Raw genomic sequence first — 27,719 nt, forward strand, 5'->3', positions numbered from 1 at the left:
GTATCGGTGAATATTAGTGAATATTAGTGAATACTAGTGAATACTAGTGAATACTAGTGAATACTATCGGTGATATGACGGCCCGGAGGTCGGGTTCGCGGCTGGAGGGGGAGATTGAGCGCTGCCGCGGGGAGAACCAGTGGGAGAAGATCCCGGAGCTGGTGAAGCAGCTCGCCGCTAAACCACTGCAGAACGGTGAGATACGGGGTTTATACACGATTAAACTCAGAGTTACTGAGTTACGGGGTTTATACACGAGGAAATTGTGTCTCCTGTGTACAGTAAGAGCTGTGACAGGGCTGATTTCCTAACTGTCAGTTCCTCCTTAAATAGTGTAGCAGTGCTGAAGTTACGCTCTGGCGCGCATGCGCACTGCTGTACTGCTACAACATTTAAGGTGGAACTGACAGTTAGAACAGACACAGCTAACAGACAGGAGCTAGCTAAATACACCGAACAAAACACAGTAATAATATATCCTAACTCTAATAATATAGTGTTTATACATAATGATATGAATTATATACTGGCCCTTCAGCGTAGAACTTTAATATTAATGTTTCATGTGTTTATTTAATAAAGTACTGCAGTTAAGAGAGTAGTTAGCTTAGCTACCTATAGCTGCACTTCCTCATTTATAAATATGTTTATTTTTATATATTTTTTCTCTCTTTATAACTCCTGTACTTTAATCCTGAACTGAGTTTTTATGTTATATTAAACTCGGAATCGCCGCAGAGTCAAAACTGAGTAAATTGGGTTTATATTTGCAGTATTTACAGTGTTTACAGTGTCAAGGTTGTTAATCCTATTATTATTATTATTATTATTATTATTATTATTATTATTATTATTATTATTATTATTAATAATAAAATTAATAATGAGGATCTGTATTTTTGGTTTGTTTGTGTTGTTTGTAAAGAAGCAGTGCTGCTGTAACTGTGATATATGTTAATAAAAGGTAGTTTCTGGTGTGATCCAGCTGTGTGTTGTAATGCGGTCAGTAATGAGATTAAAGAGCGCGTGCTGGAGTTTATACTCTATTAACTCTTTATTTACCGTGTTTTAAACAGTTAAACAATAGAACAGAGCACTGCACAAACAAACACTGTTAATACAGGAGCAGCTCTCAGATCATTTCATAAATATATCAGATTATTTTCGTCAAAATAAACCTGGTCAGTGAAAAGAGGAAAACTCTATATTAGACCAGCAGAAATCAGCCTCTGAACCAGATGTGGGGTCTTAGTTACAGTAACAGTGTGTGAAACATCAGTCTTCTCACTCTTACTGCCGCCGCCTCACTCTTACTGCTGCCATCTCACTCTTACTGCTGCCATCTCACTCTTACTGCTGCCGTCTCACTCTTACTGCCGCCGTCTCACTCTTACTGCTGCCGCCTCACTCTTACTGCTGCTGCCTCACTCTTACTGCTGCTGCCTCACTCTTACTGCTGCCGCCTCACTCTTACTGCTGCCGTCTCACTCTTACTGCTGCCGCCTCACTCTTACTGCTGCCGTCTCACTCTTTCTGCTGCCATCTCACTCTTACTGCTGCTGCCTCACTCTTTCTGCTGCCATCTCACTCTTACTGCTGCTGCCTCACTCTTACTGCTGCCATCTCACTCTTACTGCTGCCGCCTCACTCTTACTGCTGCCATCTCACTCTTACTGCTGCTGCCTCACTCTTTCTGCTGCCATCTCACTCTTACTGCTTTCTCACTCTTACTGCTGCCATCTCACTCTTACTGCTGCCGTCTCACTCTTTCTGCTGCCATCTCACTCTTACTGCTTTCTCACTCTTACTGCTGCCATCTCACTCTTACTGCTGCTGCCCCACTCTTTCTGCTGCCATCTCACTCTTACTGCTTTCTCACTCTTACTGCTGCCGTCTCACTCTTACTGCTGCCATCTCACTCTTACTGCTTTCTCACTCTTACTGCTGCCATCTCACTCTTACTGCTGCCATCTCACTCTTACTGCTGCCATCTCACTCTTACTGCTGCCGTCTCACTCTAACTGCTTACTGCTGCCATCTCACTCTAACTGCTTACTGCTGCCATCTCACTCTTACTGCTGCCGTCTCACTCTTACTGCTTTCTCACTCTTACTGCTTTCTCACTCTTACTGCTTTCTCACTGTTACTGCTGCTATCTCACTCTTACTGCTGCCGTATCACTCTTATTGCTGCCGTCTCACTCTTACTGCTGCCGTCTCACTATTATTGCTGCCTTCTCACTTTTACTGCTTTCTCACTCTTACTGCTGCCGTCTCACTCTTACTGCTGCCTGTCTCACTCTTACTGCTGCCGTCTCACTCTTACTGCTTACTGCTTCCGTATCACACTTACTGCTGCCGTATCACTCTTACTGCTGCTTTCTTACTCTTACTGCTGTCGTATCACTCTTACTGCTGCCGTCTTACTCTTACTGCTTACTGCTGCTGTCTCACTCTTACTGCTGCAGTATCACTCTTACTGCTGCCGTATCAATCTTACTCTTACTGCTGCCGTCTCACTCTTACTGCTGCCGTCTCACTCTTACTGCTGCCGTATCACTCTTACTGCTGCAGTCTCACTCTTACTGCTTACTGCTGCCGCTCACTCTTACTGCTTACTGCTGCCGCTCACTCTTACTGCGTACTGCTGCCGCTCACTCTTACTGCTGCTGTATCACTCTGACTGCTGCCGTCTCACTCTTACTGCTTACTGCTGCCGCTCACTCTTACTGCTTACTGCTGCCGCTCACTCTTACTGCGTACTGCTGCCGCTCACTCTTACTGCTGCTGTATCACTCTGACTGCTTCTGTCTCACTCTTACTGCTGCCGTCTCACTCTTACTGCTGCCGTCTTACTCTTACTGCTTCCGTCTCACTCTTACTGCTTCCATCTCACTCTTACTGCTTTCTCACTCTTACTGCTGCCGTCTCACTCTTACTGCTGCTGCCTCACTCTCACTGCTGCTGCCTCACTCTCACTGCTGACGTCTCACTCTTAATGCTGCCATCTCACTCTTGTGCGTGTGTGTGTAGATGACCTGAGTGAGCTGTTACTGGGGGAGGCAAAGCTGCAGCAGTACCTGAAGGAGAACCCCATTAAGCAGGGTACCAGTGCCCGCGGGCAGCGCCCACGCCTGGCCGAGGTGAGGAAACACCTGACGGCGGCGCTGGAGAGAGGAAACCTAAAGGTGAGTCTGGAGTTCACCAGGATTCACCTGGATTCACCTGGATACACCTGGATTCTGGGTGTAGCAGTGGTGTAGATTGATTAAATGGATTGTAAAGCGGTGTGTGTGTGTGTGTGTGTACAGCCGGAGTTCCTGCAGGAGGCGACGTTGCTGATGGGGAAGTTGAGTTATGTGGAGGGGGATCACCGAGAGGCGCTGCTTCAGTACAGCCGGGTTAATCTGGACGACATGCAGCTCGTCGGAGCTCCGGTCTACCGCCTCTCCATGATCGCTGAGGCCTACGCTACCAAGGGTCAGTAACACACACACACACACAAATCATGGTGATGGTGGTGATAATGGTGGTGATAATGGTGGTGATAATGGTGATGCAGGTCTCTGTCTGGAAAAGCTCCCGGCTGCGTCCCCGTCTCTGTCAGGACGTCCCGCGGACCGTGATCAGGAGATCCTCACCTGCTATGAGAAATCCGGAGACATCGCTCTGCTCTACCTGCAGGAGGTGGAGAAGGTACGAACTGATCAGAGATAAATCAGCTTTATTGATCAGTTTCTAATTAATCGCTGATTAATTACACCCTGTCCCCCCGCAGGCTCTCAGCGCTGGCCTGCAGAACCGCAGCCCCAAACCCGGCCCGGTCAGCCAGGAGCAGGAGCTCGGGTACTTTCTGGAGACCGGCCTGCAGAGGGCTCATGTCATACACTTCAAAAACGGGTACCTGTGTGTGTGCGTGTGTGCGTGTGCGCGCCTGTGTACCTGTGTGTGTGTGTGTGTGCGCGCGCCTGTGTACCTGTGTGTGTGTGTCTCTGTGTGTCTGTGTGTTGGTTTAATGTAAATTTTCATTTTTCTTTTCTGCACACAAAGCCGACGGTTGTATGATGATCAGTAGTATGTATTACTGTCTTTCTCTCTGTCTCTCTCTTTCTCTCGTGTAGTGTAGAGCTGCTTACAGTTAGATAGCTTTCCAATAGTGCTCATCTCCACACACACACACACACACACACACTCGCACACTCACACACACACACACACACACACACACTCTTAATGCTGATTTAAACTTCTGCATCGAGTGCCAGTGTTGTGTAAGAGTTGATAGTGAATGTGCTACAGATGCTGTACAGGCTGTGCGAGCGCCCTACGCTGCCGTGCTTTTTTATACTCTGTTAGTGTGGCTGCGACTCTGCGTTGCTCTGCAGTGGAACCTGGGAATCTGGCAAGAATGTGTGGGAAGGAACACAAGGCTCAACGGACCAATCACGGCTGCTGCCCACGTCACATTACTTGTATTTATATGTGTGGGGAGGAGCGGTGTAGGCTCGGTGCAGAAGTATAAACTTTAGTTTGTTAAGTTCCTGTGTGGGTTTGGCTGAGCAGTGTAGAGAGACTGAGTGTAGGATAGGGCAGTAGGTGGCGCTGTTGTAGGTGTAGTGTATTATAGTGAACGCTCAGTATTTATACAGCTGCCTGTGTTTTTGCAGTAATCTGACCCGTGGAGTCGGACGCTTCAGAGAGATCCTCCGCGCCATCGAGACAAGAACCACTCAGAACCTCCGCATGGTGAGACCCCCATCATTTTAACTTGATTGAGCTCTGATTACTTATGACTTATAATGATCATATATATATGATGTGTTTGTATAACTGGATGAGTTCCCTGTTGGTTCCTCTATGCTGGACATAAGATGAGATTGAGGGGGTTGGGTTTGGAGGTTCTACAGGTTCTGTATGGATCCTGCAGCACATTTACCCACAGATGTTGCTACAGCTGGGCCTGTAGATCCTGTAGCTCTACACTCGTAGGTTGAAGCTGGAGCTGAGTCCCAGCTGCTCCATAAATGCTGGATTGGTGATAAATGTGGAGATCTGCAGGACGAGGAAGTGCTGCAATCTGGTGGAGACGTTTATGGGAAACCCTTGCTGTGTGTGGGTGAACATCATCCAGCTGAAAAATGTTGGAACTGGAATAAGTTGGAAGTTCTGCATGAGAGGCAGCAACACATGTATCTGCAGGATGTTCTGCACAGATTACTGAGATCACTGTTAGTGTTTCTCCTATCACTACTAGGGGGGACAGACTCTCACTGAATGAGATGATGCTACTCAGATCATTAATCACTCCAGCAGTTTACAGTGCGAACTCTTCAGTCCAGGTCAAAGACCTCCAAACTCAAACCTGAACGTTGTCGGATACCAAACAGAGATTGATTACTGAAGATAATACAGTTTAAGTCTGTAACAGTACAGGTTTCTTGTTTAAGATGCCACTGCAAACCAAAGTGATGGTGGCCTAAATACTGCAACCAGCGACCGTCCTGCTTCCCTCAGTCCAACGATTGTCTCCCTCGTAAAGTCTGTCTACTGGAAAACATGTCTGAGTGTGTGGGAGAGGCGTGTGTAGCAGTGAGCGGTCTTTCACCAGAAGGTACACTATCCAGCAGCAACAAGAGAAAGCTTTTTTCAGTTCAGCAGGGGAACTTTTTTACAGTGTCTGTTTAGAATCTGTAGTCTTAATCATCTGCCCGAGACTTTACCAGAAATATTGGGCACGTCTGTGTAAATCTGTGTAAATAAATGTTTTTAATTCCAGTTATGAAGTATGGTTGTATATTTAACGTATGTGTGTGTGTGTGTGTGTGTGTAGACCATCGCGAGGCAGCTGGCGGAGATCCTGTTGAGGGGGATGTGTGAGCAGAGTTACTGGAGTCCACTGGAGGATCCGCCTCCTCAGTCTCCTCTGGATGATCCTCACTGTCCCACCAGCTCCAGCAGAGACTACGCCCTCAGCCGCCGCCCACGAGTCTACTCTGGAGAAAAGTACACAAACACACACACACACATTCACAAATCACACGCGCACACACACACATTGCAGACTGCCTCTCCTAAGTGGTTTAGCAACAGGAGAATCGAGGCAGCAGCAGAAGATGTAAAAATAACACACACACACACACACACACACACACACACACGCAGACTGAATCAAGAGTTACAACTGAGGCTGCACTGCATACTGAACCTTTCTTTTTTCTCTCTCCTTAGTCTGTTCTGTCCGCAGGAGAACACAGAGGAGGCTCTGTTGTTGTTATTGATCAGTGAATCCATGGTGAGTTATAAGTTATAAACTGTTTATAAATCTTATGATTGTTTAATTTTAGAGCAGTTTTAGATGTTTTAATTTATTTTAGGATTATATCTCATTAACTCTCATTAATTCAGGCTAACCGGGATGCGGTTCTGAGCCGTATCCCGGAGCACAGTGCGGACCGAGTGATCAGCCTCCAAAGTGCGTCCGTGGTTTACGACTTGCTGACCATCGCTCTCGGCCGCCGCGGCCAATACGAGATGCTCTCTGAGGTCAGACTCCGCCTCCTTGACCACCTCAGATTCTATATTTATTTATTTATTTATTAAAACTTTAGTCCCATAACCTGTTACAGTATCAGGCATTCACTGTACACAGTGTGTTTGTGTGTGTGTGTGTGTGTATGTGTGTGTGTGTGTGTGAGCAGTGTCTGGAGAGGGCGATGAAGTTTGCGTTTGAGGAATTCCACCTGTGGTATCAGCTGGCTCTCTCTCTGATGGCTGCAGGAAAGGTGAGCATACTGGTATTCAGTATTTGCTGGCATAAATACTGAATACTGTGTTATATTTAGCCCTGCCCCCTCATTGTGTTATTGGCTGCAGTGATGCTGAGCTGGGGATCAGCGTGGTGTTTAAATAACTGTATAATAAATTGGAATAATACTGTCTTTTACCTGTACATTTCATTCTGCACTTGGCCACGTTGTATCTGAAGTGCAGGCTGTGTGAGTAGCTTCAAACACCAGCTGTTTACTACATAGTGTGTGTGTGTGTGCAGTCTGCGCGTGCGGTAAAGGTGCTGAAGGAGTGTATTCGGCTGAAGCCTGATGACCCCACCCTCCCCCTGCTGGCTGTGAAGCTGTGCATCGGGAACCTGCACTGGGTAAGTGCCCCCACACCAGGATTAGCCCCACCCACTCTGCACTTTAGCCCCACCCATTCAGCGGTTTAGCCCCACCCATTAATTTATTCAGCTTACAGCCGTTGAGCTCCGCCCATTAGTCAGGTAGCAGTGTAGTATCATTTTTAAACATATTTGGTTTTGAGGTGGAACATTTTTAAGGACTTTTAAGATTTTGTGTGTGTACTGTGTGTGTGTGTGTGTGTGTATACTGTGTGTGTGTGTACTGTGTGTGTGTATACTGTGTGTGTGTATACTGTGTGTGTATACTGTGTGTGTGTATACTGTGTGTGTGTATACTGTGTGTGTGTGTATACTGTGTGTGTGTGTGTGTGTGTGTGTGTGTGTGTACTGTGTGTGTGTGTGTGTGTGTGTGTATACTGTGTGTGTGTGTGTGTGTGTGTGTGTGTACTGTGTGTGTATACTGTGTGTGTGTATACTGTGTGTGTGTGTATACTGTGTGTGTGTGTGTGTGTGTGTATACTGTGTTTGTGTGTGTGTGTGTATACTGTGTGTGTGTGTGTGTGTATACTGTGTGTGTGTGTGTGTGTGTGTATACTGTGTGTGTGTGTGTATACTGTGTGTGTGTGTATACTGTGTTTGTGTGTGTGTGTGTGTATACTGTGTTTGTGTGTGTGTGTGTATACTGTGTGTGTGTGTGTGTATACTGTGTGTGTGTGTGTGTGTGTATACTGTGTGTGTGTGTGTGTGTGTATACTGTGTTTGTGTGTGTGTGTGTATACTGTGTGTGTGTGTGTGTATACTGTGTGTGTGTGTGTGTGTGTGTGTATACTGTGTGTGTGTGTGTGTGTGTGTATACTGTGTGTGTGTGTGTGTGTGTATACTGTGTTTGTGTGTGTGTGTGTGTATACTGTGTTTGTGTGTGTGTGTGTATACTGTGTGTGTGTGTGTGTGTGTATACTGTGTGTGTGTGTGTGTGTGTGTATACTGTGTGTGTGTGTGTGTGTGTATACTGTGTTTGTGTGTGTGTGTGTGTATACTGTGTGTGTGTGTGTGTGTGTGTGTATACTGTGTGTGTGTGTGTGTGTGTGTATACTGTGTGTGTGTGTGTATACTGTGTGTGTGTGTATACTGTGTTTGTGTGTGTGTGTGTGTATACTGTGTTTGTGTGTGTGTGTGTATACTGTGTGTGTGTGTGTGTATACTGTGTGTGTGTGTGTGTGTGTGTGTGTGTGTATACTGTGTGTGTGTGTGTATACTGTGTGTGTGTGTGTGTGTACTGTGTGTGTGTGTGTGTATACTGTGTGTGTGTACTGTGTGTGTGTATACTGTGTGTGTACGTGTGTGTGTGTGTGTGTGTACTGTGTGTGTGTGTGTGTGTGTACTGTGTGTGTGTGTGTGTGTGTGTGTGTGTACTGTGTGTGTGTGTGTGTGTGTACTGTGTGTGTGTGTGTGTGTGTGTGTGTACTGTGTGTGTGTGTGTGTGTGTACTGTGTGTGTGTGTGTGTGTGTGTGTGTGTACTGTGTGTGTGTGTGTGTGTGTGTATACTGTGTGTGTGTGTGTGTATACTGTGTGTGTGTGTGTGTGTGTGTGTGTGTGTGTGTGTGTGTGTGTGTGTACTGTGTGTGTGTGTGTGTGTGTGTGTGTACTGTGTGTGTGTGTGTGTGTGTACTGTGTGTGTGTGTGTGTGTACTGTGTGTGTGTGTGTGTGTGTGTACTGTGTGTGTGTGTGTGTGTGTGTGTGTACTGTGTGTGTGTGTGTGTGTGTGTACTGTGTGTGTGTGTGTGTGTGTACTGTGTGTGTGTGTGTGTGTACTGTGTGTGTGTGTGTGTGTGTGTATACTGTGTGTGTGTGTGTGTGTGTGTGTGTACTGTGTGTGTGTGTGTGTGTGTACTGTGTGTGTGTGTGTGTGTACTGTGTGTGTGTGTGTGTGTGTGTACTGTGTGTGTGTGTGTGTGTGTGTACTGTGTGTGTGTGTGTGTGTGTGTGTACTGTGTGTGTGTGTGTGTGTGTGTGTACTGTGTGTGTGTGTGTGTGTGTACTGTGTGTGTGTGTGTGTGTACTGTGTGTGTGTGTGTGTGTGTGTGTGTACTGTGTGTGTGTGTGTGTGTGTGTGTGTACTGTGTGTGTGTGTGTGTGTGTACTGTGTGTGTGTGTGTGTGTACTGTGTGTGTGTGTGTGTGTGTGTACTGTGTGTGTGTGTGTGTGTGTGTGTGTAGCTGGAGGAGGGTGAGCAGTTTGGGAAGATGGTGGTGGAAATGGAAGATAAAGCTTCAGAGTTTCGAGCAAAAGGTTTCCTCGCCATCGGACTCGTCTACAGCCTGAAGGCCACAGACGGTGAGACACACACACACACACACAGTACACACACACACACACACACACACACACACACACACACAGTACACACACGCACACAGTATACACACACACACACATGCATGCAGCACGCAGGAACAGTGTGGAGTGACGTCTGATAGTTTTACTAATTAACCTGTTTATTTAATTACCAAGAATTAATGATTGTGAGCGTTTTTACAGAGATGGGATTGGTGTGTGTGTGTGTGTGTGTTGCAGCCTCTCTGAGGGGGGTGCAGGAGGAGTATCAGAGGAAAGCTCTGGGGGCGTTTCAGAGGTTCTTCTTACTAATATTATTATTATTATTATTATTATTATTATTATTATTATTATTTTAATTATTAATAATGAATATTACATTTTCACTGAACACTGACCCTCTCTCTCTCTCTCTCTCTCTCTCTTTCAGGGCACAGTCTCTCTCTCCTACTGATCACCTGGCTGCGTTCTATCTTGCACTGCAATTAGCTGTGTCCCGCCAGGTAATACCTGTGTTTGTGAGGGTGTGTGTTAAAGAGAAATAAAGGGGGTAACAATAACTGTGTGTAATGTTCCCACAATGCATTGCGCTCTTCCATTGTGATGCTGATTGGTACGGGCATCTATTAGCTGATGTATGAGCTGGAGATCCGGCGCTTTCCTCTGAGATATAGGGGGTGCTGCCACTATGATCAGGAGATTGCTGGTTCAAATCCTGGTCATGCAGCTTGTCATCAACTGGTGCTTTTCTTATTGTGACATCACGGCAAGGGAGGGGCCTAACAGCTAATAGAAGTAAATAATTCTTGACGCCAAACTTTACAGAAAACAGGTGGATGTTTTTGTGTTTATAGGGGTAGACTTTTTGCATAATAAAATAGTGTGTGTGTGTGTGTGTGTGTGTGTGTGTGTGTGTGTGTAGATCCCGGAGGCACTGGGATACGTGCGACAGGCTCTGCAATTACAGGGGGATGATGTTCACTCTCTGCACCTTCTCGCACTACTGCTCTCCGCCCAGAAACACTACCACGACGCCCTTAACATCATCGAGATGGCCCTCAGTGAATACCCTGAGTCATGTATGCACCATAAATTGGTTCAGAATTTTATCCCGATCAGGTTTAGGATTAGGTGTAGTATGATTGGGACAGATAATAATGTGTGTGTGTGTGTGTGTGTGTGTAGGCTGCTGTTCACTAAGGTGAAGTTGGAGACGCTGTGCCGCGGGCCTGAGGAAGCTCTGCTGACCTGTAAACACATGCTGCAGATCTGGAAGTCCTGCTACAACCTCACCAACCCTAGGTCTGTATAACCCACACAAACACACACACACAAACACACAAACAAAAATAGAAATATAAGGAATTAATAGAATAGGTGATGCAGGAACAGTAGGTCCGGTACATCAGGGGGCAGCAAAGCTCCTACTGATTCTCTACATGGAAACAGAGAGGACAGCAGAGCAAGTGGAACATTTACTTTTAATGCAGGTCAATATAAATAAATAACAGTTAGGTATGTTGTGTTTTTGTATAGTTTATTGTATTAAATACTGTGTGTGTGTGTGTGTGTGTGTGTGTGTGTGTGTGTGTGTGTGTTTGTGTGTGTGTGTAGTGATTCAGGGCGGGGCAGCAGTCTGTTGGATAGAGCCATCGCTGACCGCAGGCAGCTGAACACAATGACCCTGCCGGATTTCAGTGACCCAGAGACTGGTACGGTTCTCACACACACACACACACCTTACACATCATTATTACAATTATTATTACATTGTTAGTGAGTGTATGTGTGTTTCACAGATGTAAGTTGTAGCTCCGCCTCCACAGTGTATATCACAATATCTACATTTATTAATAATTACAAAATGAATAAATGGTGATCAGTGCTCTGTAGAGTTTGTCCAGCTCCACAGCAGTAACTATGAAGTAACACATTAGTGGGTGGAGCCTGAAGAGTGGAGTTCTTGATTCTGCAGTTCTCAGTGATTCCCTGATATTTTGGTTACTTAGAATTACTTTCTTTACGTTTTTGTTTGTTGTTCTTTGTGTTCCTTTTTTTATCTACCTTTATTTTTGTCTAGTGTGTTGAGTTATTCCTGTTTGTTTTTGTTTATATTTTTAGCATCTGTTTCCTCTTCCTCTTTCGTGGGGTCAGAGCCCGCCTCATCTCCACTATTTCCTCTCCCAACCCTCTATACTGCCCCTCCTCCTCCTCCGCCCAGGAGTGACCCTGCAGTGTTCAGACCGGTTGGCCATGCTTTCTGTGACCACTTCCCTCGCCGGCGGTCCTCCGCTGCCAGTAACGCACTCTGCACCCTGTGTGTGTGTGTGTGCAGTCCCTCACCACTAACCTTCCAACCCTTAAATCTAACCTTCAGATCCTTCACCTCTAACCTTCCGAACCCTCCCCTCTAACCTTCCAACCCTTAAATCTAACCTTCAGATCCTTCACCTCTAACCTTCTTATCCCTCCCCACTAACCTTCCAACCCTTAAATCTAACCTTCAGATCCTTCACCTCTAACCTTCTTATCCCTCCCCTCTAACCTTCCAACCCTTAAATCTAACCTCCAGATCTCTTACCTCTAACCTTCCGATCCCTCCCCTCTAACCTTCCGATCCCTCCCCTCTAACCTTCCGATCCCTCCCCTCTAACCTTCGATCCCTCCCCTCCAACCTTCCGATCCCTCCCCTCTAACCTTGCCATCCCTTCCATCTAACCTTCCGATCCCTCCCCTCTAACCTTGCGATCCCTTCACTCTAACCTTCCGATCCCTCCCCTCTAACCTTGCAATCCCTCCCCTCTAACCTTCCAATCCCTCCCCTCTAACCTTCCGATCCCTCCCCTCCAACCTTCCGATCCCTCCCCTCTAACCTTGCGATCCCTTCCATCTAACCTTGCGATCCCTCCCCTCTAACCTTGCGATCCCTTCCCCCTAACCTTCCGATCCCTCCCCCCTAACCTTGCGATCCCTTCCCTCTAACCTTGCGATCCCTTCCATCTAACCTTGCGATCCATCCCCTCTAACCTTGCGATCCCTTCCCTCTAACCTTCCGATCCCTCCCCTCTAACCTTGGGATCCCTCCCCTCTAACCTTCCGATCCCTCCCCTCTAACCTTGCGATCCCTTCCATCTAACCTTCCGATCCCTCCCCTCTAACCTTGCGATCCCTTCCCTCTAACCTTGCCATCCCTCCCCTCTAACCTTGCGATCCCTTCCCTCTAACCTTGCGATCCCTTCCCTCTAACCTTGCGATCCCTCCCCTCTAACCTTGCGATCCCTCCCCTCTAACCTTGCGATCCCTCCCCTCTAACCTTGCGATCCCTCCCCTCTAACCTTCCGATCCCTCCCCTCCAACCTTCCGATCTCTCACCTCTAACCTTCCGATCCCTTCCCTCTAACCTTGCGATCCCTCCCTTCTAACCTTGCAGTCCCTCCCCTCTAACCTTCCGATCCCTCCCCTCTAACCTTCCGATCCCTCCCTCTCTAACCTTCCGATCCCTCCCTCTCTAACCTTCTGATCCCTCACCTCTAATCTTCAGATCCCTCCCTCTCTAACCTTCTGATCCCTCACCTCTAACCTTCCGATCCCTCACCTCTAACCTTCCGATCCCTCACCTCTAACCTTCCGATCCCTCACCTCTAACCTTCCGATCTCTCCCCTCCAACCTTCCAAACTCTTACCTCTAACCTTCCGATCCCTCCCCTCTAACCTTCCGATCCCTCCCCTCTAACCTTCCGATCCCTCCCCTCTAACCTTCCGATCCCTTCCCTCTAACCTTGCGATCCCTTCCCTCTAACCTTGCGATCCCTTCCCTCTAACCTTGCGATCCCTCCCCTCTAACCTTCCGATCCCTCCCTCTCTAACCTTCCGATCCCTCCCCTCTGACCTTCCGATCCCTCCCTCTCTAACCTTCTGATCCCTCACCTCTAATCTTCAGATCCCTTCCATCTAACCTTGCGATCCATCCCCTCTAACCTTGCGATCCCTTCCCTCTAACCTTCCGATCCCTCCCCTCTAACCTTGGGATCCCTCCCCTCTAACCTTCCGATCCCTCCCCTCTAACCTTGCGATCCCTTCCATCTAACCTTCCGATCCCTCCCCTCTAACCTTGCGATCCCTTCCCTCTAACCTTGCCATCCCTCCCCTCTAACCTTGCGATCCCTTCCCTCTAACCTTGCGATCCCTTCCCTCTAACCTTGCGATCCCTCCCCTCTAACCTTGCGATCCCTCCCCTCTAACCTTCCGATCCCTCCCCTCCAACCTTCCGATCTCTCACCTCTAACCTTCCGATCCCTTCCCTCTAACCTTGCGATCCCTCCCTTCTAACCTTGCAGTCCCTCCCCTCTAACCTTCCGATCCCTCCCCTCTAACCTTCCGATCCCTCCCTCTCTAACCTTCCGATCCCTCCCTCTCTAACCTTCTGATCCCTCACCTCTAATCTTCAGATCCCTCCCTCTCTAACCTTCTGATCCCTCACCTCTAACCTTCCGATCCCTCACCTCTAACCTTCCGATCCCTCACCTCTAACCTTCCGATCCCTCACCTCTAACCTTCCGATCTCTCCCCTCCAACCTTCCAAACTCTTACCTCTAACCTTCCGATCCCTCACCTCTAATCTTCCGATCCCTCCCCTCTAACCTTCTGATCTCTTACCTCTAACCTTCCAATCTCTCCCTCCTAACCTTCCGATCCCACAATCCGTCCCCTCTAACCTTTTAATCCCTTCCCTTCCCTTTCTCCAATCTCCAATCTGTCATCTCTAACCTTCCGATCCCTCCCCTCTAACCTTCCGATCCCTCCCCTCTAACCTTCCGATCCCTCCCCTCTAATCTTCCGATCCCTTCCCTCTAACCTTGCGATCCCTTCCCTCTAACCTTGCGATCCCTCCCCTCTAACCTTCCGATCCCTCCCTCTCTAACCTTCCGATCCCTCCCCTCTGACCTTCCGATCCCTCCCTCTCTAACCTTCTGATCCCTCACCTCTAATCTTCAGATCCCTCCCTCTCTAACCTTCTGATCCCTCACCTCTAACCTTCCGATCCCTCACCTCTAACCTTCCGATCTCTCCCCTCCAACCTTCCAAACTCTTACCTCTAACCTTCCGATCCCTCACCTCTAATTTTCCGATCCCTCCCCTCTAACCTTCTGATCTCTTACCTCTAACCTTCCAATCTCTCCCTCCTAACCTTCCGATCCCACAATCCGTCCCCTCTAACCTTTTAATCCCTTCCCTTCCCTTTCTCCAATCTCCAATCTGTCATCTCTAACCTTCCGATCCCTCCCCTCTGACCTTCCGATCCCTCCCCTCTAACCTTCCGATCCCTCCCCTCTAACCTTCCGATCCCTCCCCTCTAACCTTCCGATCCCTCCCCTTTGACCTTCCGATCCCTCCCCTCTAACCTTGCAATCCCTCCCCTCTAACCTTCCGATCCCTCCCCTCCAACCTTCCGATCCCTGCCCTCTAATCTTGCGATCCCTCCCTTCTAACCTTGCGGTCCCTCCCCTCTAACCTTGCGATCCCTTCCCTCTAACCTTCCGATCCTTCCCCTCTGACCTTCCAATCTCTCCCCTCTAACCTTCCGATCTCTCACCTCTAACCTTCCGATCCCTTCCCTCTAACCTTGCGATCCCTCCCTTCTAACCTTGCGATCCCTCCCTTCTAACCTTGCGGTCCCTCCCCTCTAACCTTCTGATCCCTCCCTCTGTAACCTTCCGATCCCTCCCCTCTGACCTTCCGATCCCTCCCTCTCTAACCTTCTGATCCCTCACCTCTAATCTTCAGATCCCTCCCTCTCTAACCTTCTGATCCCTCACCTCTAACCTTCCGATCCCTCACCTCTAACCTTCCGATCCCTCACCTCTAACCTTCCGATCCCTCACCTCTAACCTTCCGATCCCTCACCTCTAACCTTCCGATCCCTCACCTCTAACCTTCCGATCTCTCCCCTCCAACCTTCCAAACTCTTACCTCTAATCTTCCGATCCCTCCCCTCTAACCTTCTGATCTCTTACCTCTAACCTTCCAATCTCTCCCTCCTAACCTTCCGATCCCACAATCCGTCCCCTCTAACCTTTTAATCCCTTCCCTTCCCTTTCTCCAATCTCCAATCTGTCATCTCTAACCTTCCGATCCCTCCCCTCTGACCTTCCGATCCCTCCCCTCTAACCTTCCGATCCCTCCCCTCTAACCTTCCGATCCCTCCCCTCTGACCTTCCGATCCCTCCCCTCTGACCTTCCGATCCCTCCCCTCTGACCTTCCGATCCCTCCCCTCTAACCTCCCGAGTCTCCCCTCTGACCTTCCGATCCCTCACTTCTGACCTTCCGATCCCTCCCCGCTAACCTTCCGATCCCTCCCCTCTAACCTTCCGATCCCTCACCTCTAACCTTCCGATCCCTCCCCTCTGACCTTCCGATCCCACAATCCGTCACCTCTAACCTTTCGATCCCTCCCCTTCAACCTTCCAACCATCAAATCTAATCTTGTGCAGCTTCAGAGTTCAGAGGGTTACATTTTTGCTCTGTGTATTCTTCTAATTTAACTCTGAGTGTTTAAGTTGGCATTGGAATGCAGGCAATTGCTGTTGCTTAATGCCCGTCATTTTAAAACAGTTTTAGGAAAAAAACTAACAAAATAAGTTTCATTTTAGTGCATAAAATAAATGAGCTAAAATTACACAAATATGTTTTTTTAATGTTCATTAATACTGGGGGCTTGTTTGAGGGGGAGACCAGCCAGTCACATCACAGCAGATTTGTTTCTTTGGCGAGTTGTAAAAAAATTGTTTTTCATGGAAGTTGTTTACACGGGAAGGCGACGTGTCACGCGTCACAGTCTGTCTCTTGTGGGCATGTTCAAGGTTAAATACCTTATCAGTGTGCCCATTAGCCTGCTGGTCAATCTCGCCAACTACCTGTAGAGCCTCACCCATTTATTAGGATTCCGCCTTGTCACTAGGTGGGTGAAGGCTAGTACTCTACTCTCCTACACCTCTATTCCTCTACTACTCTATTCCTCTACAGCTCTACTCTCCTACAGCTCTACTCTCCTACAGCTCTACTCTCCTACACCTCTATTCATCTACACCTCTATTCCTCTACTACTCTATTCCTCTACACCTCTACTCTCCTACAGCTCTACTCTCCTAAACCTCTATTCGTCTACATCTCTATTCCTCTACGCCTCTACAATTGTTTAGAGTTGTAGAGTTTTAGAGTATAGAGTTTACCTGTATAAACTGTAAATTCTGTTCTGTGGAAACTGGCCTCTGTTTCATTTCTGTTGTTTCTTTCTTTAATTTTTGTTTTTGATTAATCTCTTGTTTTTTTATGTTGTTTTGATTTCGAAGGAAACGCTCCAGATGATTACTTTCATGGTTTTGATTCCTTTTTTGGGGTTTGTAAGTAGCTCTGCTCTCTGCTCTGCCTTTTACCCCTAACCCACACTGTGTTTATATGCACACACACACACTCGCACACATACATACACACATACACACAACCACACATGCATAAACACACACACACACACACACACGTTGCACCCCCTCCACACAGTGTGTTTTCTTGCAGGCTCTTAAAAAGACGGCGTCCTGCTGAACCCGCTACAGGTTTATTGGGGTCGGTATGAGGAGTACCGTCTCTTTAAGAGCGTTCGCTAGCTTTTGCTTTTACTCCTGCTTTGAAGCTCCTCCCCCCGGCATGGGCTGCCATGATTATGCTCTCTGCCCCTTCAGCTCTGTGTGGTGCATCTTGGGAAATAGAGTTTGTGAGTGACAGAATGAGTGAAATAAACTCCACAAACTGTTTTTGTAATTCTGCAGTTTTGTAGACAGCTGACAACAGTTAAGCCCCACCCATTCAGCCTACAGGGAGAGTGAGTGTGTGTGTATGTGTGTGTGCGTGCACGTGTGTGTGTTTATGTAAGTGAGCTGAAGGACACAGAGCTGCAGCTGAATGATCATTAGTGTGTCTGTAGAGCAGTGTGTGTCCTGTGTGAGTATAAGCTGTGTAAACCCGTCCGGATACTTTTGGACGTGTAACACAGATCTGGATAATCACTGTATTATGTAAACAGTTAGGAGAGCACGGCTGCACTCAGAGGTGTGGTGTGATTGTTGAGTGGTGAGTTGGTGAATCCGGGTCCAGACGAGTTGATTACCGTCCCGCATTCTCCACCACTGAAAGAGAACTTTAGTGTGTGAGCTCCTCTCACTGACTGTAAAGTGCGATACTGACTATTATATTAAACTGTGTGTGTGTGTGTGTGTGGTGTGTGTGGTGTGTGTGTGTTCGTTCTGTAGGTTCTGTTCATGCTACCTCCATTGCAGCATCACGGGTGGAGCAGGCACTGTCAGAGGTTGCCTCTTCCCTGCAGAGCTCCGCCCCCAAACAAGGACCTCTACACCCCTGGATGACCCTCGCTCAGATTTGGCTACATGCAGGTACACACACACAAACACACACACACACACTGTTACACAGTTGAATACAGTCTAGTACTATATTAGTACTGTAATATATTATATTATTATTATATTATATTATAATTACATATGTTATATCGTGTGTGTGTGTGTGTGTGTGTGTAGCGGAGGTGTATATCGGGATGCTGAAGCCGGCCGAGGCGCTGGCCTGCACTCAGGAGGCGGCGAGCTTGTTCCCGCTGTCCCACAACGTGCTGTTTATGAAGGGACAGGTGGCTGAACTGAGGGGAAATACTGAGGAGGCGAAGCGTTGGTACGAGGAGGCGCTGTCCATCAGCCCAACACACGTCAAGAGCATGCAGAGAATGGTGAGATACACACACACACACACACACAATCACACACACACACATTTCTGTCCTGCATTCTCCATCACTGGATAAATGAGAGAGTAAACAGCACCATCTAGTGGGGATGTCAGTAAAATGCTTTTGGTTTGTCTTTGGTCGAGTATTAACTTTCTCTCTCTCTCTCTCAGGGTCTGATCCTGCATCAGCTGCAGAGGTACAGTTTGGCGGAGAAGGTTCTGAGGGATGCGGTGCAGGTCAGCTCCACGGCGCACTCTGTGTGGAACAGTCTGGGGGAGGTTCTGCAGGCGCAGGGGAACCACGCCGCCGCCACCGAGTGCTTCCTCACCGCGCTGGAGCTCGAGGCCAGCAGCCCCGTCCTGCCCTTCACCGTCATCCCCCGCACGCTCTGATACCGCACACGCCACACACAGTCATCCCCCGCACGCTCTGATACCGCACATACCACACACACCGTCACCCCATGCACACTGATACCGCACACACACCGGCATCCCCCGCATGCTCTGATACCGCACGCACCACACACCGTCATCCCCCGCACGCTCTGATACCGCACACACCACACACACCTTCACCCCACGCACACTGATACCGCACACACACCATCATCCCCAGCACGCTCTGATACCGCACACACCACACACCTTCATCCCCCGCACGCTCTGATACTGCACACACCACACGCACACAGTCATCCTCCACACGCTCTGATACCGCACACACCATACACCTTCATCCTCCGCACGCTCTGATACCGCACACACCACACACACAGTCATCCCCCGCACGCTCTGATACTGCACACACCACCATCCCCCACACGCTCTGATACTGCACACACCACACACACTCACACCGTCATCCCCCGCACGCTCTGATACCGCACACACACCGCCATCCCCCGCACGCTCTGATACCGCACACACACACCGTCATCCCCCGCACGCTCTGATACCGCACACGCACAGTCATCTCCCGCACACTCTGATACCGCACACACCGCACACACAGTTATCCCCCGCAAACTCTGATGCCGCCCACACCACACACACACACACACTACACACCATCGTGCTCTGCACGCTCTGACACACACATCATCAGTTCCCTCATTAACTACTGTTTGGTGGCAGTGAGAGCTGTTAGCACTGGAGCTACGATGCTAATGTTGCTAACAGGCAGTGAGAGCTCATCCCCCACCAGTTCTGATAAACTACCGCTTTAAACCCAACCCCAAACTAATGTAAATAAGAGTATAGTGCCACTGCATTCCAATAGCTCCGCCCACCTGTATGAAGTCCCTGTATACCCCCAATACACACACACACACACACCTGATACACAAAAACACACACCTGCAGTGTTTAATTCGCAGTGCCCCGAGGTTTAAAACGTGACCATATAAGGACTGCCTGTTAGATGTTTATGCGAGTGTGGGGGCGGGGTTTGGGGGTGTGTTAATCTGTCTCTTACTGTGTAATTCTGAGGCCATCTGTGAGACTTTTATTTAGTAATTTTCTGTTACATTTTGCTGCTCTTTGGATTGTTGTTATACACTTAACCCAATCACTGTACGGATAGTGATGTGGCTCCGCCCCTTCCTGTATCTGTTTAATGTTGATATTATTGTATGTAAATGGAAAAATGGTTATAAATATATTGAAATATAATGAAGTAAATGCCAAAAAACAATCTGTTCAAAGATTAATACTTTTATTTTTCATCCAGAGGTCAAATATTATTATTATTATTATTATTATTTACAGATCCGTAGATTGTGTGTTTGTTTGTTTGTTTGTTTGTTCAGCTGGTGTTTGATGGCTGATCTGGAGCTGAATTCACAAAAATCATAATAAACACATTTTTCTTAAACCTGATTTTTATTTTAACGTAAATAATTAATAAATAATTATTAAAGATTTCCCTGTGTTTACATCTTAATCAGTCAATCAGCTCCTAGAATAAACCCCAACCTCACACCACACACTGGTTGCCAGGCGACGTTGTGAAAAAATCTACACTTGGAATTATGGACACTCACTCTACATACACGCTGTAGTGTATAGTGTGTGGGAGTGTGTGTATAGTGTGTGTGAATGTACTGTGTGTAGAGTGTGTGTGTGTGTGTGTGTGTTTATAGAGTGAGTGTAGTGTTTGTAGTGCATATTGTAAAGTGTGTGTATAGTGTGTAGTGTGTATAGTGTAAGTGAGTGTAGGGTTTAGGGAACAGTAGGGAATGGGACGGAGCCGTTGGTAAAGTTTATGATCTTTTATTGGAAAAGTGAAACTCAGACTGGTGTGAACAGAACCCGCCGGTTCTCCTCTCTCTCAGAATCACCGGTACAAAACCGCAGAGAGAACAGAACGGAGAACCGGTACCGGAACTTAGCATTGCTCATTAATATGCAAAAGCTCATAACTGTGTGAATTTTGATTGGCTGACATTGTTTTAGATGTCTGGATCAGTTTAAAGAGCCGCCGTGTCCAGATCTCCACTGTGCACTTTGTAGGGAGCAGGGAACCATATGAGATTCAGTCCTCAACAGACAAGGTCAAAGGTCAGGATCTGAAACCCCGCCCCTCGACCACGCACCCACCCTCCAGGCACACTAGAAAGCAAATTTTAACAGCTAAACAATTTAGTATCATAAAGTATGATTTTCTTAAAAATGTTTTAAAGCAAACCCCGCCCACCCCACCTCTTCACTCTAACCCTCTATAGAGACCACACCCCCAACCCCTCCCCTCAACAGTTCAGAATGGACCTCTGCTCTGCCTCCTGCTGGAACTGCATTAATGAAGAACAGAAAGAGGTAAAGGACGAGCAGTCTGACCTGAGGGCTCCTCCCACAGAACCGGGGCGGTTCCAGAGCTTCAGTTTTTTATACAGAGCCAAGGACCAAAACATGAATCGGTTTGTTTCCATTATATAAACAAACTGTTTAGATTTTCCACTTCCAGTCGTTTTTCTGGATTTAGGGACAGATTAATGAGTAAACGAGTTTTCGGAGGTAAGACGTAAAACATCGGACCGATTATCGTTCGGTAAGGAGGAGCTTCATTTCGCCGTCATCATCTGTACGAACTCTGTAACACAGAAAGAGGGCGGAGTCAGAGAGATCAAACTGATACTCCAGAGAGAAAACACTGAAATACATCATGCATCAATATGCTGAAGAGCACTAGAGGGCGCTAGAGCAGGACTCAATAAATGCATCTGAACATCGTCTACTTTAAAAAAAAAATTAATTTCACTTAGAAAAACTAATATTGATTTAATTTAATCATTAATAACACTGATATTGCTGCTGATTGGATGATGATGCAGTGCACTTGTGATCAGCTGACCATCTCTCACCTTCATAGTTAACCTGTCCGTCTCCATCGATATCAGCTTCCCTGATCATCTCGTCCACTTCCTCATCCGTCAGCTTCTCGCCCAGATTCGTCATAACGTGCCGGAGTTCAGCAGCACTGATATAACCGTTCCCATCCTAACACCAACCACAGAACATTATACAGCATTATAGAGCATTACAGAGCACCCCTACGCTTCCTGTAGTGTATTACAGTCTGTCAGAATGAGCGTGTGGATCATATGAACATTATAGAGCATTATAGAGCGCCCCCTACGCTTCCTGTACTGTATTACAGTCTGTTAGAGTGAGCGTAGTGAGTATAGGTACTTTGTCGAATACTCTGAAAGCTTCTCGGATTTCCTCTTCACTGTCCGTATCCTTCATTTTTCTGGCCATCATGGTCAGAAACTCTGGGAAGTCGATGGTTCCGTTTCCTGAGGAGGAGAGAGAACACACATTTACAACACACTCCAAACTAAACGGTGTGAGTGTGTATAGTGTGTGTGTGTGTGTGTCTCACCGTCTGCGTCCACCTCGTTAATCATGTCCTGAAGCTCCGCCTCTGTGGGGTTTTGTCCCAGTGACCTCATCACTGTCCCGAGTTCTTTAGTGGTGATCGTCCCGTCACCGTCTTTATCAAACAGCGAGAACGCCTCCTTAAACTCTAAACACACACACACACATCACACACACACATTATATACAAGCACAGAGTGAGGAAAACAGCACCCTTGCTCAGACAGTGTGTGTGTTTTTACCTGCGATCTGCTCTTCTGTAAGTGCATCAGCCTGTTAGAGGGAGACAGGGGGCGGGGAGAGGGAGACGGGGCGGGGAGAAAGAGAGACAGGGGCGAGGAGAGAGAGAGAGGTGGCGGGGAGAGAGACAGACGGGCGGGGAGAGAGACAGAGGGGGCGGGGAGAGAGAGAGAGGGGGCGGGGAGAGAGAGAGAGGGGGCGGGGAGAGAGAGAGACAGGGGCAGGGAGAGACAGGGGCGGGGAGAGGGGGCGGGGAGAGATAGAGACAGGGGCGGGGAGAGGGAGACAGAGGCAGGGAAAGGGAGACAGGAGCGGGGAGAGAGAGACAGGAGCGGGGAGAGAGAGACAGGGGCGGGGAGAGGGGAGGGTGTTAATATTTCTGAGATGGAATTATAATAATGGTTCCATCTGATCTGGTAAAAAGTCTATCTGAGGAGCTGATTGGTTGATCGATGGTTCGTTAACTTTACCAACAACCAGCAATTTTTACCAGCTGGAACAGAATTTCTCACCTGTGCTCACAGAACCAGAACAGAACCAGAACAGAACCATTATCATCTCAAAACATGTTAAAACATCTGAAAACATCCTAAAATGATTCCATATTAATCTCAGATAACTGAAGATAGCGTAAGTACAGGTCTTGCTGGTTTTGTCAGTAAGCAGAAGATGCTTCTGTAATAAAACGCCAGAGTTTTGCTCTCTGAGCTCCAGCAGCACCTGAATATTATCCAGCTGAAGGTCTGTCAGATTCGCCACCAGCTGCTTCGCCTTCGGTTCGTTCTGCCACGTATCTGCCTTCTTTACCTCTGTTCGGACCTCCACCTTCCCCACTACTTTCCTGGGCTTCACCTCCACCTTGGCAGGGCTTTTGGGGGTCAGAGCATCCAGAGCCCCTCGGATCATCACCAGACCCTCAGCCAAACTGTCGGCTCTCTTGGCGTTCTGTCCGGCCATCTTCCGGACGTCCTGCAGGGCGAGCTTCACATCCTGCAGTTCCTTCACCACCCCGTCCACCCGGCTGGTGGTGCAGTCCACCAGCATCTGCAGGAACGACCTGTAGTTCCTCTCCTGCTGCTCCATCAACTCCGTGTAGAAGAACTGCTGCTGGTCCAGGAGCTCGTACACCATGGCCAGGGTCAGGGACTCCTGCTCCGGGTGGACAAACGGACGTTTGGACACCATCTTTCTCCTTCTGCACACAGGCTTTAGCATCGGTGGTGTGAGGTAGAGTGGTCAGTAAATCCAGACTGTAGACGGCTGAGCCGGTGTGAGATCTGCTGGATCGCGTGTCCAGATGAAGAATAACCCCTCAGTTCAGCGGAGGATCTCAGCTCGGTGTGACGGATTTGTATTGTGTTCTTCACCATAATCCTGTCTGTCAGCGGCGGGATACGGTTACGGCCCAGAACGCTCCTGTGATTCTGTCTGGCACTCGACCCCCTGCTGTGATGAGAAGCCTCACCTGGATGCCCCAGACCAGGGGGTCATTAGTCCTGGTCCTGCAGGACAGAACATCACCTCAGCTCTGCTCAAACATACCAGTAAAACCCAGCATCTACATTTCCTCTCTCTTATAGAGGTTCCACTCAGCGTTTCCCTATATGCTCTTAGGATGTTCTTTGAAGAATTTCCTTTTCTTAAGGCTGTTTTATACTTTCTGTATCAAGTGTTGCGAGAAGGTGGGTGATGTAGACGTGTTTACGAGGTTTATGTTCACTTGTGCAGATTTTAGGTTCTTGTATGTCCTGATTTCTGCCCCCAGTCCCTCTTTAAAAAGTTACCAGTGTCTCACCTGGCGTTTGCGTCTGAACTGATGTTTTGCTGTGTTTGGCGTGATTTTAGCCGTGTGGACGGCTGCAGCTTTTGTGGTGCATCAGGTATAAACCAGCCTTTATTCTGTGAGGACGGTTCTAGTTTTTTCTAATTGGTCTTGATTCATCTAAGCAGTTCTTTCTGATGATCTTTGGGAAGCTCTTTTAACTCCTGGTTAGGCTTGATTGGATAATGAGGTGCGGTAGTGTGGAAGTTGGGCTAGTTCTTTCTGATGATCTTTGGGAAACTGTAGGTTCCTCTCAGCAGGTTCTCTTTACTGTATCAGTAAAGTTCTTGAGTTTTTGAGTCTTAGTTGTTCTCAGGGAGGTTCTCTCTCTTTATGCTGGTAGAGAAGTTCTGAATGTTCTGGTTCCTCAGGCTGTGGAGAGCAGTGATCTGAACAGTAGTCGGGTCAGGTGGGTCAGGGTCGGGTGGGTTCGTCAGCACGGCGATGACCTGTCAGCTTATTGAGGACTGAAGCTCCAGACGCTCTGAATGGTTCTGTTCTCACTTTACTCTCCTCACTGAGCTTCTCCACTTTCTGCCCCCGCGGCCCCCCAGCACCCGCCGATCTCCCCCTGACAGAACTGCACACAGCAAAACCTTCAGTAATGAGGTGCAGTAGTGTTGGGAAGTTGCCTTGGATTGGATAGTGACACACTGCTGTCACTAGCCACCCCTCCCTCATTCCCATCAGCACCGCACACTCTGGACAGGGGGATTCATGTTCAGTACCTGCAGCTCTGACTGACAGCCCACCTGACCCCCTGCACAGCTGCAGCAGGTACAGGCTGGACCCTGCCTGTACACCTGAACTCCTGAACTCCTGCATATATGTACACCTGAACTCATGTATATATGTACACCTGTGCCGGGGCTGAACAGGTGAGCCTGCTTTACCTGCACCACCTGTTACATGACACCTGCTGTACATGCACTAATACACCGAGAGAGAGAGAGAGAATGTGTTTGGGCACATACCATGCTACAGCTGGAGTGTGATCTGCACTGCTGAGTGATCTTCTTCAGACCCGCTTGTGTGTGTGTGTGTGTGTGTGTGAGTGTGTGTGTGTGAGTGTGTGTGTATGTGTAAAGCAGTGTGTACATGTACTTACGACTTAGTCTGCCTTCTTAATGTAATTGTTCCGTTCCCCCTTAAATGTGCAGAAGTTACCGTATGGCGCCCTCTAACTGCTGCACATTTAAGGTGGAACGGGACAATTAGATGCAGAGCGAATAACAGGTTCTCACAAAGATAGAAATACACACATCTGAGTGTGTTACTCTGCGCTGTCACACACTTTCGTGCTTCAGCTCCACCCAATTCAAAACACACACACACACACACACACACACACACACACACTCTCTTCTGTAGGAATTACAGTGAAGAACAGCAGTTTAATACACCACTATAACACACAGTACATTTACAGTACTAATAACAGTATTTTATATTATTATACAGATATATTAACTATTCTGATTTTAAATGAATGTTTATTATAAAATAATAATTACAGTAACCCTCCCCAAACACTGCTCAGCACGGCACTAGTTCTCCGCGGAAGGTTACGTCCCAGGGCGGCTCACAGCGTGCCGATGCTGCGGATGTTCCCCATGAAACAGAAAGTCTGATTGGTTGCTGCGCAGCCTCCGCATGTCCGCCCATTTGATTGGCGAAGGCAGATCTGCAATGCGTCAACCAGAGGCGCTCATTTCAGACTGAAGAACTCAATATAAACCAAATAACACCAGAAATAAACTAAATATAAAAATAAGAAAATAAACTAAAAATAAACTAAATATAATAAATAACTAAATAAACCAAAATATATAAATAACATAATAAAACAAAAATAAACTAATTATAAAACAACTAAATAAACCAAAAATAAACTAAATATAAAGCAACTAAATAAACCAAAAATAAACTAAATATAAAAAATATTTAAATAAACCAGAGGTAAACTAAATATAAATATAATTAAATAAACCAAAAATAAGCTAAATAAAATAAATAAATAAATAAACTAAATATAAAATAATATTAACATAAACCAGAAGTAAACTAAATATACAAATAATTAAATAAACCAAATATAAACTAATATAAAAATAAATTAAATAAACCAAAAATCTATAAACCAAATTAAACTACAAATGAACTAAAAGTAAACAAATAAATAATGTTTTTTTGTAAATAGTAAATATGTGTGTAAATGGATAAGTTGTTCAGTATTTATAATTACTATTATTATTATTATTATTATATATATTATTATATACTTTTATTTTTCTGTGTTTCCGGTTTGTAAAGGCGCTTCAGGGGCGTCATCAGAGCGCGCCGGTGTGTGTGTGTGTGTGTGTGTTAGCCGGTTAGCTTAGCTGCAACAGGATGGCGTTATTTCCCGCGTTTTCCGGAGCACCGGATTCTCAGCGCGCGCAGGGAACAGGTGAGTACAGGTGTGCTCAGTTCCGTGACCCCAGCGCGGCCCGGGTTACCATAGAAACCGAGCATTTACCACAGTTTAGCGACCAGCTAACGGCTAGCACACACACACACTCACTACATACACTACACATACACACACACGCTCAGCACTGACACACACGCTTGTATGTGTAGTGTGTATGGGGTACAGTAGGTGTTTATTACAGGGAGGGATTAAACAGGTCAGTATCACTGAATATCCGTCCTAAAGTTCAGCAGGTGTTTCTAATAAAATGGCCACGGTGACAGGAACGTGATGAGTTGTGTTAAAGCACAAAATAAACACACTGTTTAAGATCATATTCACCACACTGCGCACACACACACACACACTGTACACCGCACACACACACACACATACACACACACACCACCATCACAGAATAAAAAACTTATAAAAAACATAAAGAAAGTGCTAAATGCATAGTAACTGTAAAATCCAATACATCTCAAATAGTAAATATATGTTGAATATGTGTGAGCGTTTTGTAACGGTGTGAGTATATTAGTGTGCGTATAGTGGTGTGACTGGAGTAGTATTCGTATTAACAGCTCAGTAAGGTTTAATCAGAGACTGTAAAAAAAGATGGACGTCGTGTCGCCTTTCCCATTCATTCAATGAAAATGAAGCCAAAATCTTCTTCCATGTTGGCGATCCTGAAACACTAGTCAGCAGTAGAGACCAGAGGAGGGAGAAAGACTGTGGAGAGACCGCCTACTCATTTAAATAACCCCGCCCCTGAGGGCTGCCTCGAGGTCACAGGCTGCAGAGCGGAGCGGAGATGACGGTCTGTTATTGGTCCCGCCCATAACCAGCCCTTTTACAATAACCACACCTTTTTTAAATGGAGCTTAATAACGTTTTAAAAAATGAATTCTGTGGGATATAAAAATTTAACAATATAAGCAGAGGTTACACTAGCTGCTGCATTTAAATAATGGAGGTAGAATTACAGTATATTAGAAAAAAACGTGATTGAAAGTTGTCTGTTTTGCCATTGAATCCTATGGGGATGGGTGGAGTTAC

General features: G+C 47.0%; 3 protein-coding genes and 1 long non-coding RNA gene across 10 annotated transcripts in view; 2 read left to right on the plus strand and 2 right to left on the minus strand.

The window, feature by feature from the left end:
• Positions 1-61: 61 nt before the first annotated feature.
• ttc7b (tetratricopeptide repeat domain 7B) lies at positions 62-20,189 on the plus strand. Of its 4 annotated transcripts, XM_049463553.1 has the most exons (21): positions 62-195; positions 3,033-3,187; positions 3,311-3,479; positions 3,562-3,695; positions 3,778-3,899; positions 4,667-4,745; positions 5,830-6,002; positions 6,228-6,291; positions 6,405-6,542; positions 6,698-6,781; positions 7,048-7,152; positions 9,353-9,470; positions 9,711-9,768; positions 9,901-9,973; positions 10,393-10,772; positions 11,085-11,182; positions 11,592-11,768; positions 16,821-16,871; positions 17,775-17,915; positions 18,063-18,265; positions 18,436-20,189. In XM_049463553.1, exons 1-21 carry the CDS (start codon positions 75-77, stop codon positions 18,655-18,657), a joined length of 2,865 nt encoding a protein of 954 aa, XP_049319510.1. In that variant the 5' UTR covers positions 62-74; the 3' UTR covers positions 18,658-20,189. The 4 variants fall into 4 exon arrangements, with proteins under 4 accessions (XP_049319510.1, XP_049319508.1, XP_049319509.1 ...); XM_049463551.1 differs by lacking the exons at positions 11,592-11,768; positions 16,821-16,871; XM_049463552.1 differs by lacking the exons at positions 11,592-11,768; positions 16,821-16,871 and having other exon boundaries at positions 17,802-17,915.
• LOC125780991 (uncharacterized) lies at positions 12,905-15,848 on the minus strand. 4 transcript variants are annotated; one of them, XR_007424038.1, is made up of 6 exons: positions 15,815-15,848; positions 15,441-15,661; positions 14,498-14,585; positions 13,868-13,972; positions 13,315-13,359; positions 12,905-12,960 (listed from the first exon to the last, which is right to left on the minus strand). It is a non-coding gene; the product is annotated as an uncharacterized LOC125780991 (long non-coding RNA). The 4 variants fall into 4 exon arrangements; XR_007424036.1 differs by lacking the exon at positions 15,815-15,848 and adding an exon at positions 15,706-15,779 and having other exon boundaries at positions 15,441-15,639; XR_007424037.1 differs by lacking the exon at positions 15,815-15,848 and adding an exon at positions 15,684-15,752 and having other exon boundaries at positions 15,441-15,639.
• Positions 20,190-20,522: 333 nt separating the features above from the next.
• Positions 20,523-25,610, minus strand: calm1a (calmodulin 1a). Its single transcript, XM_022662090.2, has 6 exons — positions 25,180-25,610; positions 22,386-22,416; positions 22,148-22,291; positions 21,955-22,061; positions 21,627-21,762; positions 20,523-21,355 (listed from the first exon to the last, which is right to left on the minus strand). The coding sequence occupies exons 1-6, from the start codon at positions 25,303-25,305 to the stop codon at positions 21,327-21,329; spliced, it is 573 nt and encodes a 190-aa protein (XP_022517811.2). The 5' UTR covers positions 25,306-25,610; the 3' UTR covers positions 20,523-21,326.
• Positions 25,611-26,515: 905 nt separating this feature from the next.
• The window catches only part of nrde2 (NRDE-2, necessary for RNA interference, domain containing), a 12,675-nt gene continuing 11,471 nt past the window's right edge, over positions 26,516-27,719 (plus strand). Inside the window, exon 1 of the mRNA XM_022662089.2 lies at positions 26,516-26,654. Coding sequence (XP_022517810.2) covers positions 26,597-26,654 — 58 coding nt within the window. The 5' untranslated portion in view covers positions 26,516-26,596. The remainder of the gene's footprint in view (positions 26,655-27,719) is intronic.

This window comes from Astyanax mexicanus, chromosome 14, assembly GCF_023375975.1.
Source record: "Astyanax mexicanus isolate ESR-SI-001 chromosome 14, AstMex3_surface, whole genome shotgun sequence".
Lineage (NCBI taxonomy): Eukaryota > Metazoa > Chordata > Actinopteri > Characiformes > Acestrorhamphidae > Astyanax > Astyanax mexicanus.